Source organism: Rhinopithecus roxellana, chromosome 18 (genome assembly GCF_007565055.1).
Source record: "Rhinopithecus roxellana isolate Shanxi Qingling chromosome 18, ASM756505v1, whole genome shotgun sequence".
NCBI classification, from domain to species: Eukaryota; Metazoa; Chordata; class Mammalia; order Primates; family Cercopithecidae; genus Rhinopithecus; species Rhinopithecus roxellana.
Genome location: NC_044566.1, coordinates 68170410 through 68193112, shown reverse-complemented (window position 1 = coordinate 68193112; position 22703 = coordinate 68170410). Strand labels below are relative to the sequence as shown.

General features: G+C 44.4%; 1 protein-coding gene across 2 annotated transcripts; it reads left to right on the top strand.

Moving 5' to 3' along the window:
- Positions 1-11337: 11337 nt before the first annotated feature.
- On the top strand, positions 11338-21871 carry AMER2 (APC membrane recruitment protein 2). Of its 2 annotated transcripts, XM_030922422.1 has the most exons (3): positions 11452-11706; positions 11900-12774; positions 13153-21871. In XM_030922422.1, the coding sequence occupies exons 2-3, from the start codon at positions 12000-12002 to the stop codon at positions 14028-14030; spliced, it is 1653 nt and encodes a 550-aa protein (XP_030778282.1). In that variant the 5' UTR covers positions 11452-11706; positions 11900-11999; the 3' UTR covers positions 14031-21871. The 2 variants fall into 2 exon arrangements, with proteins under 2 accessions (XP_030778281.1, XP_030778282.1); XM_030922421.1 differs by having other exon boundaries at positions 11338-21871.
- The last annotated feature ends 832 nt before the right edge of the window (positions 21872-22703 follow it).

Genomic DNA, 22703 nt, shown 5'->3' with positions numbered 1-22703 from the left:
GATGTTGTTTGGAGTGTGCATGAATTAGTTTTCTAGAGGGGCAGTATGGTGTTAAATTTTCTGGTTCTTGGAGTTTCTACACTTGGATGCAATAATATATGCCATCTTACATACTCTTTTTTGTTTTCCAGTAAAGAGGCAGAACTTAATTACCCTCTGCTTGAATCTGGTCTGGCTCTGTGACTTATTTTGACTGATAGAATATGTGAATGTAATGCATATAACTTCTGAGACTGGATCTGAACAGATATGCAGTATTCACCTTTTCTGATTAAAATGCTTGCTTTTGGGGTCCAGCTGTCATGAAAAGAAGCCCAAGCTAGTTCTCTGGTGTCAGCCACATGAACTTCCCCACTGTTCTTGCCAGATGTGTGAGCGACACCATCCTGGACATCCTGGTCCTAGTGGCCACCATACTGCAATCCACAAAAGACCTCAGTTGATGCCATGTGGAGCAAGAAGAGTCACCCAGCTTAGCCCTGCCAAAATATCTGACCCACAAAATTATGAGCAAATAAAATGATTATCATTTAAAGCCATTAAGTTTTGGAGCAGTATGTTACTCAGTAATAGATAATCAAAACAGTGATTAAAAAGACATATTATGAGGCTGGGTGCAGTGGCTTATACCTGTCATCTCAACACTTTGGGAGGCTGAGGAGGGCGGATCACCTGAGGTCAGGAGTTCAAGACCAGCTTGGCCAATATGGTGAAACCCCATCTCTACTAAAAATACAAAAATTAGCCAGGTGTGGTGACACGCACCTGTAATCCCAGCTACTCAGGAGGCTGAGGCATGAGAATCACTTGAACCTGGGAGGCAGAGGCTGCAGTGAGCTGAGATCATACCACTGCACTCCAGCTGGGGCAACACTGTCTCAAAAAACAAAACAAAACAAAACCAAAAAAAGGAGAAGAAGAAGAGATACTAATGGAGCCAGAGTGCTTTGCCACTCACTAGTTACTGATCTTGAGCAAATCATTTAATTTCTTTGTGCCAGTTGCGTGATCTGAAAAATGGGAGAGACCCCACCTCATGTGGTGACTGGAGTTAAAAGATTGAATGCATGAAAATCACCTGAAACTGCATCTGGCACATAAAAGTTGCTCAACACAGGAGTATAACTAGAACTAAAGGATAGAAGCTGTGACGGTTTTTTAAAAATCAGCTCTAAAAAGAAATCTCTGATGGGATTGTCAGGACATGGAGTAAACTGCCTCTGGATGCAGTGAAGTGCTTTCCCTGGAAGCACTCCAATCATGAATGGCTGGCTGCTTATATAATTTTGGGATCGAGGACCCTGCTGACCTTGAGATTCTGTGTTTCCGTGGTGCTGGGGGTGAAGTAGGCATTCAATGTGCTCAATGGGTTTTTCTCGAATTGACTTAAGTTATATATACAAGAGAGAAGTACTCACCCAGCTAAATCATGACAATTTCAAGATTACCCAACATATTTTATTTGGCATAGTGTTTTCTCATCAACCATTAAAGTTCCTGAACACATCCTTTATCTGTAAGATAAGGGACTTGAAGCAGAACTAAATGGCTTATTAATTATTGAATGGACTGCTTATAGTACCTTCCTGCCTGCGAATTCAAGGCTGGAACATGAAGCAAAGTCACTCAGCCTCCCTGCCCAGAGAGGGACTGCCCAACTTCCCCAATGCAGGGGCGAAAAGGCACAAAGACACAGATCTCACTTCACCCCTCTGCAGCTTCTGAGACCACTTAAAAGAAAACAGCCCCAATGTAGCCCCTGAAATGCAGAGGTTCAAGAAAGGAGGAGGTGCCGGTTTCTTCGATAGTTAACAAAGGAATAGGGAGGTCTGAAATGGAAACCTTTCTGTCTGTGACAGTCTCATAAAGTGTCCCCAGATTGTTCCCAAGGGCCCTGGGCAATAACAACCCTAAAATCACTTGTAATTCAGCTGAATATTTCTGATCAGGTCAGTCTAGGGCAGGGCTCCAGATAGGGACAGAGACTCAGGAGAGCAGTGCTTCTGGGCCAGACAGGGGTGGGGCCCCAGCTTGCTTCCTGTGCTATTCAGTTTCTCCACACTTGGACATCAAAGACAGTGATCTTCAGACTCTAAATGAGGGCAGACTGACCCAAGAAACAGGGACAGGTGGTTACTTTGCTACTCACTCCGAAACCCCACATGGGGTATTTTAATAGTGTTCTCCATCTGTCCAACCTCAGGGGTTAATCCCTTCCTAATCTGAGCTGTAATAATTGGGTAATCAGACAAGACACTGCAAAGAGCCCAGGCCATAGTTTTGCTGTTCTTTTTGGCTAGACTTTTCTTTTATTAGAGAGAAGTATAGCTGACCTAGAAATTTCCTGTTTCAGCTTCAGTCTTCCACTAAACAAAAGCAGACACTGCTAAGAAGTGTATGCATGTTTAGAAAGCACAGCCCTCCTTCTTGGGGGGAATTTCAGTCACTGCTCACTGAACATACAGGAAGGAGAGCTGCTATGCACAAATCACATGATCCTGCTTTTTGCTACAAACTGAAAAAAAAAATAAATAAATAAAGGAAAGAAAAGGCCCCCAAAGGCCCGTAGTTAGCCTGGGCTAATGAGTTCACTGGTGTGAGTCCAGGACACATCCCAGAATGAATACATCTGCTGAGATTTCTGTCTTTTGAAAGAAGTAACCTTGCTGTGGTGGATAGCAAATGAAACATCAATGAAAGCTACATGAAACCGGATCAGGGACTTAACCTAAAGCCCACGAAGAAAACCCGGTAGGTGGTTAGGATCTGGGACAGAAGTAAGCCTGACTATTTGGGGATTAGCCATCATGGAAGAAAACACAGATTTTTTTTTTGTTTTTTTCAAATAAGAAGAAGAGAAAACTAACACCCAAGCTGCTGAGGCCTGATCACACTGACCTACAACCCAAGATGGAACAATGGTGCTGTCGGCCTAATGAGCTGGCGAGTTCACACTGAACCAAGTCTCACACTGACGAGCCTCCTGGTTACCGTGCAGGGCAGGCATCATGGTTTATTCATGGTAGCACCCGGCACACGGGAGAGACTCTACAAATGCTCATGGAACAGAATGGACACCATGGAGGTCCTTCCTACGCTACTCTGGAGGTGGGAATAACCACAATCAGGTTTTTAATCTAGTGTATTTCAAACATTTACTAGACGTGTTTGCTTGAACCAAAAAATACATTCCCCTAAGGGAAGGCTGAAGGGTATGAAGAGAGCTGGGAGCAGGCGATAGAGATTGGTACAGGGAGGTCTTGAGAGGGAATGCACTGTCTTGTGGGAGGGGGAAGTGTGGAGGAAAGTGAACCCACTGGGGAGACGGAATGCTTCCTTTCCCCAGCACAGCTACTGAGTAGGTTGATTTGTAGCACATTCTGCCAGCTGCCTGCTCTAATCTGTTCTCTCCTTCTGTAGTAATAGGAATGTGGCCAGGCACGTGGTTAGACCATATTTCCCACTCTCTCGTAGCCAGATGTGGCCATGTGACTAGATGTCACCAACAGAAGTGAGAGGAAGTGATTTGTTCCATGTCGGAGTCAAGCTTCTTAGAAATGGATGTGCTTCTTCCAGGATCTCTTTCTCCTTCCACCAGCTAAATGCAGAGAGCAACAACCCCACAGTGGGGACACAGAGAAGTGAAGCCTGGGACCCTGAATGATCGCATGGAAGAGACTCACCCTTCTGGTTTCAATACTTGACTTATAGATGAGTGCTATGATCTGAATGTTTGTGCCCTCCCCAAATTCATATGTTGAAATCCTAACCTCCCAGGTGATGGTATCAGGAGGGTGAGATTTTTGGGGAGAGGATTAAGCCACGAGGGTGGTGCCTTCATGAATGGGATTAGTGCTTTTACAAAATAGGGCCAAGGCAGTTCATTCCCCCTTCTACTATGTGAAGACACAGGTAGAAGGCACCATCTATGAACCATAAAGCAAGCCTTCACCAGATAGCTAATCTGCTGGTGCCCTTGACCTTTGACTTTTCAGCCTCCTGAACAGTGAGAAATACATTTCTATTCTTTATAAGCCACTTGATCCATGGTATTTTGTTATGGACGTCCAAATGGACTAAAACAGTGAGTAAGAATAGACCTCTATTGAGTTGACCTGTTTTATTTTGGAATCTATTTTGCTACACAAACTAGCACAATCTTAACTAACATATTTGACTACCAAGGGAAGTAACCCACCCTGCCACGTGACTCAAAGGGAGAAAGGAGGTCATGGCCCAAGAAGAGGAGTCATCTACCTCTGACTGAGATGGTTGAGCCACTCAAGTGCAGCTCTGCTGGTTGGCTGATGTGCCTGTCGCAGAGGGGAAGAACTTCTCACTCTCATCACAACTTTCTTTCGGTAAAAGTCAGAGCCAACTTATGGGAAGTCAGCCCTGGGGCACCGTGATGATTGACACTGTATAGAAATTGGCCTGAGCATTTTTGTGATGTATCATGGGAATATGCTGGGCCTCTGACAGAAACAGAGGATCTGGGGTCCCAGCCATTACATGGGGAATAGATAGGAATTCATTAGCTGCACAGAGTGGGTGACAGCATCTCAGATGACAGCTGCAGTGTTTAGAAAAGCAAGAGGACAATGACATCTTAGGAAACATGCTCAAAAGTGTTGGTGCATAGACTGTGAGAGCACGTGTGTTTGTGTCTTGTTTGCAGGAGGTTAGGGATGGGGTAGGGCTGGGCAATGAAGCTGGAATAGGCAGGCAAAGCAAATGGTAAGACTCAGCTTTCAGAGTTCAAAATATGTGTTTGAAGTCCATGATATCTTTGGGGGAAAAAAGTATTTGTTTGCCAAAGCTATGGTCATTTGAACTTCAGGAGCTGAGATCTTGACCTAAGCGGTAAGTTTAAACAAATATGTAATTGCTCTGAATGTGGTTTTGTCTGTTGTCTAGACGAGTTAAGATCCCAAGACTTTAGGAAATGGAAGAAAAGAGTTGCAGAGGAGGAAAGGGCAGGACAAGTCCCCAGAGGGCCTTGGACAACCAGCTCTTCCCCCATTACTTGCCTGTAGTTCTCAGAATAACTGTAGAATGTGCTGGGAATGCAACATCCTGAGATAAGGAGGAACTGGCTGGGATAGCCTGGGCTCTGTTCCCATCAGCCCTAGAACAGGATGTCCTGCAATACTTTATCCCAGCGATCCATGGGTCCCCTGGCATAAAACCTAACTCAGAGTGTGCTATCAGGGTCCCTCAGCTGTGGCGCAACACAGGGCACATGCAGATGGGACTCCATGGGGCCTGGGCAGAGCTGCTGGGCCTTGGAGGACTGCCTCACTTCACTTGCTGATGAGTGCTCTGTCTCACTGCACTTGTACAAGAGTATTGCTACTGGTGCATGGAGATTGGTGAAGTGTTTAGAGTCCTCCCCTGGGATTGATACCTGTGCACCGTGAAACTGCTCCACAGAAAGAATGCAAGAGCCTGCTGAGGGTCTTTAGGAAGGGGCTGTGCTCCCTGCACCCTCCCCCCACGTTAGCTCCTAAGGAGTGGGGATAAGACACCCCTCCCCTCATGAGCTTAGGGACCTGAGAGTAGAGAGGACCCTGCTACTGTCTGAAACGCTCACGTATGTCCTCAGAGCTGCCATGGCAGGGCCAGTGGAGGGGATCTTAAGACAAGGGGCAGGGGCAGACCTGGAGTGGCATGAGAAAGCAAGAGAACTTTCCCATGTCTTTTTGACAGAAGTGGAAGTAGCTGGGAAAGGGGGCCATGATTCAGAAGAGTTGCAGGGTTGTGATGTGGGGATGCCATGACAGAAAGCAGCTTGCTCATATGGCTGGAGATTGGGGGCAATGAGAAACCTGGGCAGAAGGCCTACCTTAGCTACACAGGGTGGTTCACACTGTGTACATGCTGGGTGGGCTGGACCAAGGGCTGAGTGTGAGGCCAGCTTTGTTTCAAGAAGCAGATGCAGAGTAGAGTTTTTGTAAAATGAGCACAAGTACACCCAAGGGGCAGGGGCGTGGGCTTCCTATTGGTGTCCCACTGTGGGCCAGATCATTTCTGCAGCCTCCCTGCAGCTTCCCAGTCTCGAATCTCCGAGCCTGGCCTCCTCATTCACAACAGAGGGCCCTCATCTTGGGCTCTGGTTCTGGTTTGCATCCCTGCTGGGGTTAGATGATTCCCACTGCTTATTTGGCTGCTCTCTAACAGGGCATCTATCCATGCCCAGAGCCCTGGCATCCCGTCCATGCACCCTCTGCTATCTGACCTCATTCTGCCCTGTTTTTGGCTGCACTGTACCCACTTTAGTGCCAACAGCTGAAGAAATCCCACCCTCTTTGCCATCTGAGATACAATGTTTTCTAAGAGTAACTCTAGCTAAATGGCAGAGCCAGAGAAAAGGGAATTATTGGGAGGAGCAGCTATGGCGTGACATGTTTCTCAGGCCATTCTGGCTTCTATGCAGGGAATGGAGAACAGGGAGAATGACAGTGGTCCTCTTGTTCTATCCTTTCCACTACATGGGAACTTTGATACCTGTCTTAGGTTCCTCCTAGAAAATTCTGAGAGGTCTCACAGGTATACGCCAAGATCTACCCTTCTTGGTCAACACTGTTTCCCTTCTTGCTTCCTCTGGTTGGCAGTGGTGCTGTCCCATACTGCTGGCAACCCCAGAAGTGCCATCAGTGACCCCAAACTCTGCTGAAGGCCTACACCTGATGAAGAAGCTCATGCCCAGTTTGAACCCACTGATGACTGAGCCCAGGGATACTCTTGTCTGTGCCAAGGGTCCTGGTGGCTGCGTTGAAGGACTGAAGGAGAGACGGATTGTCACCATTGCTGACCATGTTTGTGGTGGGTTGAACTGTGTCTTCCAAAAGATCTGCTGCAGTCCTAACCCCGGGTCCCTGTGAATGTGACGTTATTTGGAAATGGGGTCTTTGCAAATGTAACCAAGGTGTAAGTTAAGAAGAGGTCATACTGGAGTAGCGTGGGCCTTTAATCAATGTGACTAGTGTCATTCTAAGAAGAGGAGAAGAGACACAGACAGGCACGCAGAGAGGAACATGACATCTTTGCCTCAGACCAAGGCAGAAATTAGAAAAATGTGTCTCGAAGCTAATGGACTCCAACGATTAAACAACCAGAAGCCTGGGGGGAGACATGGAAACTGCCCAAATACCAGCGCTGTCAGCTGCCGCATGGCCTGTGCCCCCTTGGTGCCTACCAGCACTACAGGGAAAAGCTCATTTCGCTTTTATTTGGTCTTCTGTGGCACTCCCCTTGCCTAGAATCCAGGTACAAACCCACGGGAGCTATTAACTCACAGTCAAAGCTGATGTTTGGGGAAATCAGGAATCAAAATATGCTAAAGAAAACACAAGAACTTCAGTTTAGCTCGGGGCCTAGTATTCTCAGACCTGTAGCCCTCATGCTGCTCGTCCTAGCCTCGAGCCTCATCTTCCCAGGCAAGGGGGGCACGGGAACATGCCAGCAGCATTGCACCTAGGGCCAGGCTTTCTGCAAGGAGCATCCACATATTTCTCCTGGCACCTGTGCACTTCACATTGTGGTCTCAGCTTCCATGAGGCCCATGGAGGGCAAGGACAGGCCTCAGATACAGGAAGAGAGTGGACAGCAGGGAACTTTAAGACTAGTGGCTCTGAGCTTTTTTCTGTTCATCTCATAAAGAGGGACTGGGGTTGGACATTTAGGGGTTCTCACCGGCAGCACAGCTTCTCAAGTCCACCTTGGAGGCTAATCCCATGTGGGAATGGACATGGGCAGGGAGGCAGACATTTCAGCCTGGGGTGAGGTCAGGAGCTGGCCAAGCGGTCTGCGGACGGGAGGTGGCAGTCTCAATCCGGGCATTGTTTCCAAACCACAGTGATGAAGCGTTATCCCTTTAAAGACCCACAGCAAGTTTAAGGTAAAGCTAGCAGCCTCCTTAAGCAGAAATGCTGTGACACACGAGAAGTCCCTTAGCAGCAGCCACACAGCGGCTCAAAGGGAAGCTCCTTGGCGGCTCACCTAGGATAGAAAATTCCACCCAGTGCTGGGCATGGTGGCTCATGCTTGTAATCCCAGCACTTCGGGAGGCCGAGGCAGGCAGATCACTTGAGGTCAGGAATTTGAGACCAGCCTGGCAAACATGGTGAAACCCTGTCTCTACTAAAAAAAATTAAAATTAAAAAAGTACAAAAAAAATTAACTGAGTTTTTTGGTGCACACCTGTGATCCCAGCTACAGGGGAAGCAGAAGCAGGAGAACAGCTTGAGCATGGCAGGCGGAGGCTGCAGTGAGCCCTGAGATCACGCCACTGCACTCCAGTCTGGATGACACAGCAAGACTCTGGGGAAAAAAAGAAAGAAAGAAGGAAAGGAAAGAGGAAAGGGAAGGGAAGAAAAGGAAAGGACAGGGGAGGGGAAGGGAGGGGAGGGGAGGGGAGGGGAAAGGAAGGGAGACAGAAAGAAAAAGAAAGAGAGTAAATAACATCAAAAAGATAAGAAACAAGAAAGAAACAAAAAAAAAAGAAATATCCTAAACGAAGACAAGAGCTAAATCAAGAAAGAAGAAAGAAAGAAAGAAATGAAAAGATAAAAGGAAGAAAAGAAAGAGGAAAAAGAAGAAGGAAGGAAGGAAGGAAGGAAAAGAAAAGAAGAAAAGAAAGAAAGAAAAAGAATTCCACCCAGTAAGTTTTGGGCAAAGGGCTGGACTGCTTTGAAGGAACCCTAAAAAAGGAAATGATGATGATGATGATGTTAAGTTCTTAAATGGTCCTTCCTGTGTTTCTCTTCGTTTTTTTTCCTTGTTTTGAGTACCATCCTCCAGAGAACCTCACTACCTAGCAAAAAAAAAAAAAAAAAAAAAAGCCTCAACAAAATGACAAATACTTCCTGGTGCCAACAAAGAAAAGCCCACACATGTCTTCCAGCAAAATCCACTTGCTGTTTGCATTTGTGACGCATCTTAATGTTTTGGAATGGCTTTTCCCCAAAATGTTTCCCCTCGGCCCTGTACTCTATTCCTTTCTACTCTAATTTTCTGTTCACTCCCAAGCTGGAGCAGGATGGGGGAAAAGAATGAAAGAAGAAACCATAAAGAAAAATGGGAGTGCTTATGGTAAAATTATCTTCACTGTCATGGTCTGTCTTTCAGGGAAAAAAATAAATCACCATTTTGCTTTCTCCACTCTTGACTGTGAAGTTTAATATAAGGTATGGCTCAGTCTTTGTGATGGTTCATAACCTGACTCTAACCATCAAACCATCGGACCATTCTGCACCTCATCTCTCTCCCCTGCAGACTCTCTCCTTACCTCTCTGGCTCTTGGGGTAAGTTCCTTTCAGCTGGCCTCACCCTGCTTTTTCCCACTATCCCTATAACAAGGATGTTGGGTAGGAGGATGCTGGAGGGTCCTCACTCACACTGCAGACTCTACAGCTCCCATGCCCAGTGTCTTCAGATGGTTCCAGGGGTCCCTGCTTTCTTCTGTCTCAGGGCCAGGAACTCATGGTGAGGGCAACTTCCCCAGGCTGAAGACAGCTTTGTCTCTTTCTCTTTGAGTGTTGATGTCCCAAAGGAATGATACCCATCCCAAAGTCCTCTATCAGATTTCTCTCAGGAGGCCCAAAGATTCTCATGTAAATTAGTCACATTTGACCTGTCCTGATGGGTGAATAAGCAGACCACTTTCTCCCAGTGGAGAAAGGGAGATTTTTTAATAGGCGACTTACTTTTCCTTGATCCCAGTCACAAACTCTTCCAAACTGACAGAGCTGCATAGTAACTCACAAATCTAAGCAACTGTATGGGTGTGTGTGTGTATGTGTGTAAAAGTGAGACTTTCTATTGTTCTTCAAAAGGTTGTAAAGACATAACAAATGGGTTTCTCTTTACAGTTCCTTACACCCGGTCTCCCCAGAAAGCACTGAGGAGTCTGATTCATGATGTCAAGCGGTCAGTTAGAATCCGGGAAAGCCTCTCTGGCCTCACCTTACTTCCTGTTCCAGGAGAGACGCTCACTGATAGTGAGAGAGAGTTGACGGGATTAGAGTTCGGAAGTAACAACCTCTTGTGAACCTGAACTCATTGATTTCTTTGTTTTACAAAACAGTGTTCTTGATAAAAATAAACAAAAAAGGAAATAATACAACTAATAACTCCAAGGTCTAAATGTAAACCAGCTGTATCTCATAACAACAGAAGCTGCAATGGCCAACATACATTAATAAAACGCCAACTTACGTGGATGGGGATTGGAATTTCTTGGCATAATGCAAACAGCACATAAAAAATGAGTAGGGAAGAGACTGGTATTTGTATACATATGTAATTATTACATATATTCTTAAATGATATCTAATAAATAATCAAATTATTAAATAACATAAACTATATATACTATATTATATTAATATAGTTATATTAATTATGTTAACATATTAATATATGTTAACATATTAATATATGTAATAACATATTAATTATGTAATAACATATTAATTATGTAATATATGTAATAACATATTAATTATGTTAACATATTAATATATGTAATAACATATTAATTATGTTAACATATTAATATATGTAATAACATATTAATATGTTAACATATTAATATATGTAACATAATATGTAATTATGTTAACATATTAATATAAGCATAATGTATATGCTTATATTATATTAATATATGTGTATTAATATATGTATATACTTAATATATGTATATAAATATATATTATATTAATGTATTATTGATTGTATTAATTATTAATATTATATTAACATATGTTATATTAATATATGTATATGCTTATATATATTATTTTATATTAATATATGTATATGCTTCTCCAAATTTCTTCTTTTTGCTAAAAAGCACTCATCTGGGATTAGGAAATCAGATGTCACGATTAGAATATTAGCAGTCACTTTTAAAATCAGATCACAGAAGAGATCCCTAGACTGGGCTGTTCCCAGAAAAAAGGTTTTCCCTCTCCCCAGTCCAGGCAGGTAGGAATGTCTGCAGAGACCCCTGGACACACAGGGACCCCTGCCAAGCTTTTTCTGCTCTGTCTATTGGGGAAGGGGGCCACAAGTCAGTCCTGGTGGTATGGGGGAGGGGAGTGGTACAGCAGTGACAGGAATGATGCCAGTGTCCTGCTGAGTGGGAAAGGAGAGGGCAGAACCCAGACTCGAAGGCCCACCTGTGGAGTGGGTCTGAGATTCCCAGCCTGTGTTCTCGGTCAGCTTGTCTATTGTTATCAAATGTGGGCTGGGCCCTGGCGTCTGTGACTTCATCCCATGGTGGCTGGAGTCTGGGATAAAACTCATGGTTGTCCCAAAGGTGCAGGCAAACTCCACCCCGGGGAGCTGTTGTGCCTGCATTGCCGGGTTGCTGATCGACTGACTGAGTGGTGCCGTGTACTTTTGTCACAAGAACCATAACCATAACGACAGCCACACAGCATGGACCTAGCGTGTGCTTAGCTCTGGACAAGACATGGATGGAGGCAGACGTGCTTCCTGCCTGCTGCGCTTAGTGCACTAATGCTAAGGACAGACATGAAGGGCTTGGGAAAGGCATGAAGATGCATGGAGTCCAGGAGAGAGGATAAGAAAAACAAGCATTTTGTGCTGGGTTGAATTGCGTTGTCGTTTTTAGAGGCATTTCGTGATCCGTGGTTGCCCTCCCGCGAAGAGCGAGTCTGGAGAAGGATTCGGAAGGTGGGTGAGAGTTGAGGGAATTTGAATTCCATCATTACGACTCGAATTTCTGCAATCCGCTCGCGGCTGTGTTGCCTGCTCTTGCCACAAAAACGCCATGCAGCGCCGCGCCAAGTCGGATGGAAGTGGGGTAGGGAGTTACATAAGCCCTTGCGGGAGGGAAGATGGTCTTTTACGTGTGTTTCTTTTGCAGCGGCGGCGGCGAGCGCGGCTCAGGTTGATTTAGAATACGGGTGACAGTGGCCTGGCGCGAGCCCACTGCTGACGAAAGCGGCTTATCCCGCGCGGTTTCCATGGAGACGAGCCGGAGCCGCGGCGGCGGCGGGGCTGTCAGCGAGCGCGGCGGAGCTGGCGCGTCCGCGGGGGTCTGCAGGAGGAAGGCGGAGGCCGGGGCCGGGACCCTCGCGGCAGACATGGACTTGCATTGTGACTGCGCCGCCGACACGCCGGCCGCCGAGCCGCCGTCGGGGAAGATTAATAAAGCTGCCTTCAAATTATTCAAGAAAAGGAAATCGGGTGGCACCATGCCCAGCATTTTTGGGGTCAAAAACAAAGGGGACGGGAAAAGCTCGGGTCCGACAGGGCTGGTGAGGAGCAGGACCCACGACGGCCTGGCCGAGGTGCTGGTGCTGGAGAGCGGCAGGAAGGAGGAGCCGCGCGGCGGGGGCGACCGTGGCGGGGGCGGCGGGGGGCGGCCGAATCCGGGGCCCCCCAGAGCCGCGGGGCCCGGCGGGGGCTCCCTCGCCAGCAGCTCGGTGGCCAAGTCGCACAGCTTCTTCTCGCTGCTGAAGAAGAACGGGCGCTCGGAAAACGGCAAGGGAGAGCCGGCGGACGCGAGCAAGGCCGGCGGCAAACAAAAGCGGGGGCTGCGGGGGCTGTTCAGCGGCATGCGCTGGCACCGGAAAGACAAGCGGGCCAAGGCGGAGGCCGCGGAGGGGCGCGCGACCGGGGGCGGCCTGATCCTGCCCGGCTCGCTCACCGCCAGCCTGGAGTGCGTCAAGGAGGAGACGCCCCGAGCCGCGCGCGAGCCGGAGGAGCCCAGCCAGGACGCCCCGCGAGACCCAGCAGGTGAGCCCGCAGGGGGAGAGGAGGTGCCCGCCCCCGCCGACCGCGCCCCGGCGCGGAGCTGCCCAGAGGCCGCGGGCCCCGCGCGCCCCGGCGACACCGGCGCCCGGGGAGAGGACGCCGCGGGGCATGGGCGCGCCGAGAAGCCCCGGGGACCCCCCGAGCCGGGGCCCGGGGAGGTCCGCACGGCCGAGGACGCTTCCAGGACGGGGGCCGTTCCGGTAAAGACGGTCCCCCTTGTCGACTCCGAAGGCGGCAGCGGCCGGGCCCCCGCCGCCCCGGACCCCGCCTCTGTGGATCCACCCTCAGACCCGTCGGCAGATCGTATTTGTTTGATGTTTTCTGACGTGACTTCACTGAAAAGCTTTGACTCTCTTACAGGCTGTGGAGATATTATTGCAGACCAAGAGGAAGAGGCAGGTCCCAGCTGTGACAAGCATGCCCCCGGGCCGGGCAAGCCGGCTCTCTCTAAAAAGAACCCCGGCGTGGTGGCCTACCAGGGAGGCGGGGAAGAGATGGCCAGCCCGGACGAGGTGGACGACACCTATCTGCAGGAGTTCTGGGACATGCTGTCCCAGACCGAGGAGCAGGGCCCCGGGCCCCAGGAGGGCGCGGCTAAGGCGGCAGCTGCGCTGGAAACCAAGGTGGCGCCCGAAACCCCCAAAGACACCAGGTGTGTGGAAGCGGCCAAGGACGCGTCCTCGGTCAAGCGCAGGAGGCTCAACCGGATTCCCATCGAGCCCCATCCGAAGGAGGAGCCCAAGCACCCGGAGAAGGAGCAGCAGGAAGGCGTCCCCAACAGCGACGAGGGCTATTGGGACTCCACCACGCCGGGCCCAGAGGAAGACAGCTCGAGCAGCGGGAAGAAGGCGGGCCTCCCCCGGGATAGCTACAGCGGGGACGCGCTCTACGATCTCTATGCTGACCCGGACGGAAGTCCAGCAACCCTTCCTGGAGGGAAGGACAACGAGGAGACGTCCTGCCTGTCCCGGTTAAAGCCCGTGTCTCCAGGCACCATCACTTGTCCACTGCGAACACCAGGCAGCTTGTTGAAGGACTCTAAGATCCCTATTAGCATCAAGCACCTGACCAACCTTCCATCTAGCCATCCCGTGGTGCACCAGCAACCCTCCAGGAGTGAGATGCCCAGAACAAAAATCCCGGTTTCCAAAGTGCTGGTCCGCAGAGTCAGCAACCGGGGCTTGGCTGGGACCACCATCAGGGCAACGGCCTGCCACGACAGTGCCAAAAAGTTGTGAGGTCTTCCAGGCCAAAGTGGATGGGCCACATGTCAAGGAATACAACTTTTCCCTGGAAACCACTGAAGTTAGTTTTGCTTTTCCTAAAGAAAGTCTTTCAGGACACCACCCGTCCCCGCCTGCTCCAGAGCATGGACCGAGGAGGTCTTTGTGCCCTGAGCAGGGACAGGATAACACCGGAAAGAGGGATGCTACACTTGGGATTCTCCTCTCAGGATAAGTCCCTGAGAATTATTTTCAAGCACTTTTTTCTTTTTTACCTTTAAGTTTTTCTTCTTTTTTCTTTACTATAGTGAACACTTGGAAGTCACCTTTACTTGCCTTTGCAGAAAACAGGACTTAGCCAAACCTAAATAAGAGTCATGCCTGGATATTGGGATGAGCCAGTGTCCAGAGGCCTGAAGGAACCACTGAAGAACCAGAGGAGATCTCCTCTTCCAAGACAGATTTCCTTCCTTCCCTTCTTTCTTCTTTCCTTTCCAGGAAAAAAGAAAAGAAAAGAAAAAAAAAGAAAGAGCCTTTGCTGTATCACTGTGTGGAAAACACCTCCAAAGCTGAAAGAGCCAGGTATTTACCTGATGAGCAGAGGGGACCACTGATTGGCAGAAAACTTCCCTACTTCAGTTGCTAGATATGCAAATTGATAAGTATCTAACACTAGGAAAATAAAGGCGGGTTTTGGTTTGGTTGATTTCAATAATTTGTTTGGGGAGATATAAAAGGCTCAGGAGAGCAGGCTTTTGCTTTTGTTTGTTTCTTCCCCCACCCAGTGCAGAAATCAGGATCAGGGAAAGATTTTACTAAATGCCAATAGATACAGTATTTAAGCATTTATAAGCTGAAACCTTCTCATGTGAAGATAATGCATAGTTTACAGTTTATCCAGCTGTTAACATTTTGTAATCGTCAATAATCTAGAATATAAAATCCAGTCTTACAGCTAGACGTGATGACGGTCCCCAAACCATTGACGTTCTGTTATGTACTGTAATGGGAAGAGATTCTGGTTTTCTTTTATGTGGGTTCTCTGGTTCTCAAAACAGCAACAACAACAAATCTATTGTGCTGGTGTCCCAGAGGAATGGCTCTGCCTTGTTTGGGTAAGAGTCTGTTTCTCACCCCAAAGCCTCTTTTCAGATATTTTTTTTAACCTTGATTATAAAATTTTGGATCCAACTATTCCTCAATATGGTGAGTGCAAAATGAGGAACACATAAAGAAAAACAATAGAAAGATACAGTTTTTCACATCATTTGCCTTTTGCTTTATGGACTTATGATGAAGACAAGTGTGTGCAGAATATGATATTGGCAAGCTTATGTATTGTATACCCTTCATGCCAAGATTTTTTTTGAAAAGTCGTTTGCCTCTTTGTATGTTTTCTAATATTTCAGATGAAACATTTGTTTCAGAAAGGGTTATTATATGCCTAGTTTCAATGATAAACTGAAGCAGTTCCTAGAATGCTATTAGTGTCTAATGATGAAATTAATATCCTTTTTTAAATACACTTCAGTGTATTTAATCGAAAGACCAGAGCTTCTACTAGGAGGTGATTCATCATAGCAGGAAGATTACGCATATTCAAGTGAAACTACACATATGTAAATGACATGAACACTTCTGTATGAGTCTCATTTCCAGAGAGATTGCGTTAGTAATGAACTGTTATTACATGCTTTTTAAGTTTGTTTTCTGTTTCGTAAATGAAAGACTAAGGCAAGTTAAATATATGAAAACCTATTTTAATAATATGAAGAAAGTAACAAAATAAATGGGCATCAAAGGAAAGCAAATTTGAGCCAGTAGCAGAAAGTAGGCCATTCCCCATTTTAAATTTGCAGTGATTCAATTAGGAGAGGTTTGCTGAATTTCTTCATTAGTCATATGACTGGCTTTTATTGCATTGTCTCAGATCCATAATGCTTTTTCAAAGTAATCTTTTAATATTTAATTTCTTCATGTGTGTAGCTGAGGCCCTATATGCAGTCATAGCCTTAAGCATTCTGAACACACTAGCAGGAATTCATGGGAGCATCTCACACTCACGTGCTCATGCACACAACTGTGTACAGACTAACCGACAAAAGACATCTACTCTAGATTTGAAAATTATTTTTGAAATTATTTCTGTATTAAACAAGGGATTTAAATTTGATTTCATGCCGATAGTACTATTTAGACTCAAAATACATTCATCTTCCCCTAGTGAATGGAGAAAATATAAATTTTATTCCTAGCTGTAAAACAAAGGATCTTGATTTCCTTGTGGTACATTTTCCTGCAAGGGTTATATTCTCCTTTGCATGAATCCATGGCAAGGTTATGTTCGTTCATTTGTTCAGTTGTACAGGAAAGTTAAGAATACCTGAAAAACTTATGAGAACATTGTAATAGTAAAGGCAATCTATTTCTTAAGCAGTAGAAGAGAAGTTTTTGCTTTCCTAATTTTCAGACTTATTCCTCCATTTACATCATTATGCTGTGTCTCCTCTTTATAAGAAAAGGAACACGTGAGCAAAGTTTATCTTAATTTCCACTGGCCTGTCAATTAACCAGTTGTAAGAGGTATAAAATATTTTCTTTTTAAATTTATATTTTCCACTTGTTTTTTACCTTATATTTTTAAGAATTGCACCCACACCAATCAAATAAAGGATTTGGGCAATGAATTAAACAGCCTCAATCACTTGATGGGAAATCCCTGGAGTGGCAGGAAGAGTGGATTCTCAACTTTTTCCAACCATGGAAAAGGGATCATAGTTGCTTTCTTGTGCCAAGGGCTACTTTCTCTCATTTGTGTTCATGGAGATTGTTTTTTCAAGAATTTTCCTAGATTTACATTCCAATTTTTATTAATGCATTATATCTAATGACCTTGTGAAGATGATTCAGGCCCATATTTGCTGACTTTTTAAGGGAAGGATTAGATAGAGGCTAATTGTATCTTTCCCATGTATGTATATTCTAAGGTAGTTGGTTGATTGACTTCCTTTGGTTGAAAAGCTGCCCAAATTAGACAGGAAAAAGTCCAATCAACTGTTGGACGAAAATGTATCAGTTGGTTTAATAGCTCTGCACAAAGATAGCCTGACTTTAATGTCTATATTACACATACACTGTTATTTGAAACACTCTGCTTTAGTACAGATGGTGGTTGATGCTTTTAGCCTGCCATTAGCACCAACTGGGAGAAATTTTACTACAGTATTTGAAATAATCACAAGAGGAAATAGATTTTTATTATTTTATCTAATAACAACAATAGAATATAGAATACGAAGGACTTCCTTTAGATACATTTTCCACACATTATCTGCTTATTTAAATACAAAGGGTTTAATATCTATGAAGGTAATAACTCACTGTGTTTAAAGGATTTATTTCTTCATCTCAGAGGTAGTCTTCAAGTATTTGCAATTAAACCGTATGCAGATAGCCCTTTGCTTACACAATTATCCAGGTAAAAAGACTATGTCAGGTGTTGAGATTTCTTTGAATTTTCTAAGAGTTTTCATTATTTACACCTTTGTCAGATTAATTTTAAAGGCGACTCCTGACTGTTAGCTTGGTGTGAAGAGATCCACTCAGGCAGCTCGTGTCTCCTAAGTGCCCTCACACAGCAGTGACGGGACACTTCACATGACGCTAGCATGTTTGCTCTGTCCGCATGGCAGAATGCATTCCCTGCTGTTAGTCATCTAGATTTCTCTCCTGAATTACAAATACATGCATTTGGCTCCCCTGATGCTTGGTTTCTACTGAGACCTGTTCCAGTCCATTCACATATGCTTTGCTCCCCTTCTCATTGTTAAGATATTAATTCAAGAAGTTTTTTGCTGTTAAGCATAAGGAAAAAGCATCACAATTGCCTCGTCTCATCACTGAGGAAAGCTAGTTTAAAGAAGCTGAGTGACATAAGAGAAAAAACCCAAATACCTCACCTAACCCAGTTTCCCTTTCCCCGCCTCCAGGCAGAGCAAGGGAAGGAACAGTTCTTATTTGTGTAAACTCAGCCTTAGAAAGTTTCAATTCATAACACACGAAAATATTTATGAAACAGTTTGGGACCAAGGGGGTGGCATGGTAGACGGGTGTTGTATAGAGCCTGTGTGGGGAAGCAGAAGGCAAGGGTGTAGTTCACAGGCAGAAGCGAGCTGTAACACTGTCAGTGCAGTGTGTAAGGGTGGCTCCTCACAGGCGGCCATCGATTGTGAGACCTCATCTTGCTCTGCAGATTTCCTGGTGGCTGTCATGCATTGCTTCTCAAAATCCTTGCACTGTGATAGGGGATTAAAGGAGACAGATTGTTGCAACAATAGCCACTTCTAAGGAATGTTTTTATGTCACTGCAGATGATGTTTTTAAGAGGTGATTCAGAATGATAGTTTCATGATTACGGAAAGGAGTTCCTTCTCAAACTGCCAAAGGAAAGATGAAAATAGTCACAAAGCCTCCAGAACTGAAATTGGGCACCTTTCATCATTGATATTTACTTTAATTCAATACCACACACATTTATGGGGCATCTACTGTATCGAATACTTAATAAAACCCCTCAGTTTGGAGCTCACACCTAAGCTGTGCTGTAACTGGATTTTCTTAATATACATTAAAAACACAAAACAATTTTATTTTACATTTTTTTGGTATTTGCATTTGTTGCTTACAGTTTGTGGGGTGAAGCAGAGTGGTGTGAGGCCGAGGAAGGGCACTATGAATTAAGCCACACGAATGCCTCTAAAAAAATAGTAAATATAACAATGGTTAACATTAGTTGAATACTTACGATATGTCAGGCACTGCTAGGAGATTTAGAAATAATTACTTAGTCCTCTTAACAGCCATATGGGGTAGGTAATATTATCTCTCCAGTATGACAGCTTTAATTCATCCTTTTTGTTTCTATCCCTTTCCATCTCTCTCTCTCTCTCTTTTTTCCCCTAGTCTCTAGGACAGGGATATAAACTCTTTAGTGATTTGCAGTAATAGAAGAGCTAAGTACTGCTTAGTGTCATTGTCAGCTCACTTCTAATAGAAAGAGCTAACCCATGTCCATGCAGCTGCAAATTAGTTTTGTGTCTGAGATGACGGTGCTCACAATCATGTGCAGGGAACCCTGCCACTATGCTACGCTGAGTAGGCAAACATTGGCCTTCCGTTGGACGGATCCTCTTCTCTTAGGATTAACGTGGGAAGTACAGACAGAAATCTCTTCTGTTGTCATGGCGATATTTCTTCCCTGATAGGGTATCATGCATTCCAAGCAAGTTTGTTTCATTTGTTTTTATTCCTACCTTAAGCCCAGTCCTGGTGGGTTCTGGGTGGCCTATGCATATGTGTGTGTGTTTTAATTGAAGTAAGAATATTGAATATGAGATCTACCCTCTTTTTTTTTTTTTTTTTTTGAGATGGAGTCTCATTCTGTCGCCCAGGCTGGAGTGCAGTGGCATGATTTCAGCTCATTGTAACCTCCACCTCCCAGGTTCAAGGGATTCTTCTGCCTCAGCCTCCCAAGTAGCTGAGACTACAGGCGTGCACCACCACACCTGTTAGTTTTTGTATTTTTGGTAGAGACAGGGTTTCACCATGTTGGCCAGGCTGGTCTCAAACTCCTGACCTCAAGTGATCTGCCCACCTCCACCTCCAAAGTGTGGGGATTATAGGCATGAGCCACTGCGCCCAGCCTACCTTTTTTAATTTTTAAGTATACAATAGAGTATTGTTAACTATAGCCACAGTGTTGTACAGCAAATCTCTCTAACCTATGCATCCTGCGTAACTGAAACTCTATGCCCATTGAACAGCAGCCCCTCATTTCCTCCCCCATCAGCCCCTGGCAACCATCGTTCTGCTCTCTGCTTCTATGAGTTTGGCTATTTTAGATCCCTTATAGAAGTGAGAACGCGCAGTATTTGTCCTTCTGTGACTGGCTTATTTCATTGAGTATAACATCCCCCAAGTTTACCCATGTTGTTGCATATGGCAGGATTTCCTTCTTTTTTCAGGCTGAATAATATTTCCTTATATGTATATGCTGCATTTTAAAAAACCCATTCATCCACTGACAGACATTTACATTATTTTCACATCTTGGCTATTGTGAGTAATGCTACAATGAGCAAGGGAGTGAAAATATATCTTTAAGATCCTGATTTCAGTTTTTTTAAATAAATACCCAGAAGTGGAATTACTGGGTCATTCATATGGTAATTCTAATTAAAAATAGAATTATTTTTAATTTCTGGAAGAACTTCTGTGCTGCTTTCCACAGTGGTTTCATCTGTTTACATACTTAGCAATGGTGCATAAGGATTCCAATTTCTCCACATCTTTGCCAACTTGTTATTTGTGTTTGTTTAAATGACAGCTGTTTGAGTTGTCCCTTGTCTTGATGCAATTCTGAACTTCAGAAATAAGCACCTGGCTCCTTTAAAAGCCGTCCATCCTATGTTGTGTCCACAGCCATAGAATCCTGTCCTACATTTTCTGATTCATTAACTCATTCAACTAATAGCTATTGAACACCTTCAATAAGTCAGTCACCATGAAGATGAGTATTTTATATTGAATTCTATTAACATATCCTCTATGTTTACTGTGGTGCCAGAGAGGATGCTGTGTGCTTTTTTTTTACATTGTTATCTTTACTGTTCACAAGAACCATGTAAGGTAGGTATTGGTAAAATGGGGTAATTTTGGAAATTCTTCAATAATCGAGTAGAATAACTTTCTGCTCTATGTGAGAAGATATGTTTTAAATAAGATATGGCTTAGGTTTCTGGTTACTTGAGACATATTATACTTTCTCAGATACTCTCAGACCTGAATCATTTAACAAAATAAAGCAGAAATACTAAAAATATCTGGTTCAATAGCATAGGGGCATGGAGTAGACATGCGGAAAATGCTTGTTCACTTGCCTTGAAATGGCTCCAGGTGGCCTGAAGGAATCAATGAACCTTCTCAAATATCTACATTATAACCATTGGTCCCTACTACACATTTATTTCTAAATAAAGGAGGAGAAACTCTAGCAAAGTAATATTTAACATTTTCACTGCTTCCAGGATAAATCTTACTGAATATGGAGGATCTGATAGTCGTAGGTCTATCAGGAATATCAGGGAAAATGCTTTTGATGTTGTAGGCAAAGTAGATTCCTATCATTTGTACTTGACACCAGCTACCTAGCAGGCTCATTGTGAACTTCAGGTTTTGCCCATGTTATTTATATAAAGTATCTTAGTGTAATATAGGGAATTGCAGGTTATTTGAAAATAGTAACAAAGAAAACCCGAACGAGAAACTCCATTTCTATAATTAGTTTTCCTGAAAGTCAGGCATGTCTTTGAGGACAAGCTTTTGGCGGTATTATTTTTGTGCACAGGAGGAAAATTGTTAGTAGGTTTATAGATATTATTTTTATAATAGAATGTTAAACCCCTGAAAAACATCAAAAATTGTCCCCTAGAACTAATTCTATGTTTTAAAAACTTGTTTTAAAAAGGGATTCTAAATAGCAATAGGGTCTTTTCTCCTTTCTCCACTCCAATGGTTTAATGGGATAGAGGAATCAATGTTTATATTTTTAAACCTGTAAATATTTTATTTTGGGTATTTTGTATATTTGTTGATATAATTCCATTTTGTGCATATGTACCATTGTGCATGTTGCTGTTTTTGATAGTCACTCTTTTAATGAATGTAAGAAGCTTGGACTAATAGCACTTTTCTTGTTCCATTCAAACATCTGAAAATGAAACTACCACACTGCCATTTTAACTGTTGTGTTTAATTTCAGTCAATAAATTTTGTTGCTCCTTTGCATTTAAAGTGAATTCTGGTTATTATTTCTCCAGGATCAATTTTATTTCCAGTCTTATTCAATTTTTACAAATTATACTAATGATGGTGATAATCAGGAGATGATGATGTGTGCGACTGTCTTGTGGAAAGACCAATGGGAGGCCCATATTTCTTTCCACACTTTGTAAACAAGTGAAAAATTCCTTGTTTGGTTTGGGCAGCTGCCTTTTGAAAAGCTCATTTGTTATTCTGACTCTGATCTGAATTCTGAGCCCTTTACTTAGAAAATCTCCATTCCTCATCATCTCTCATGAGGCCGGCTAATCTGCGCTGACTGTCAGGTAGCAGCAACATTAGGGCCCCTGGAATCTTTCTGAAAAGTTGCTTTCTGGTTTTTGTTTATTTTGTTTTTGGTGGTATGTTTTCATTTTCTATGTGTAACAGGTAGGGAAGCCTCTCAAGGAACGGAGGCCGGAAACCCCCAGATGTAGCTGCTGATCCCTGTAGGCCAAGAGCTTTCCATTCCATGGTCCAAGAATGGGCTGAGAACCTAAGGGGAGGTGGACGCATCCACAGTAGGGCAGCGAGGACTGTTTCCTAGACCTTTTTTGGTAGCTGATGGTCAAGCACAGAAAATCAGTCAGGATAAAGATATTTGAGCAACACCTTTGGCCACGTATTATAACCCTGGACCAAACAACTAGATAATCCACATTCTTTTCAACTGCAAATAAAACATTTGTGAATATTGATTATATCCTAGACCATGAAGTAAGTCTTGACACATTTCAAAAAATAGTTCCTCACAGAATGTGTTCTCTTACCACAACACACCTACACTAGAAATTAGTATTAAAAAGATAA

What these genes read in the sequence shown, in the direction of transcription:
- AMER2 (XM_030922421.1), top strand. Translation starts at nt 12,000, where the DNA reads ATGGAGACGAGCCGGAGCCGCGGCGGCGGCGGGGCTGTCAGCGAGCGC.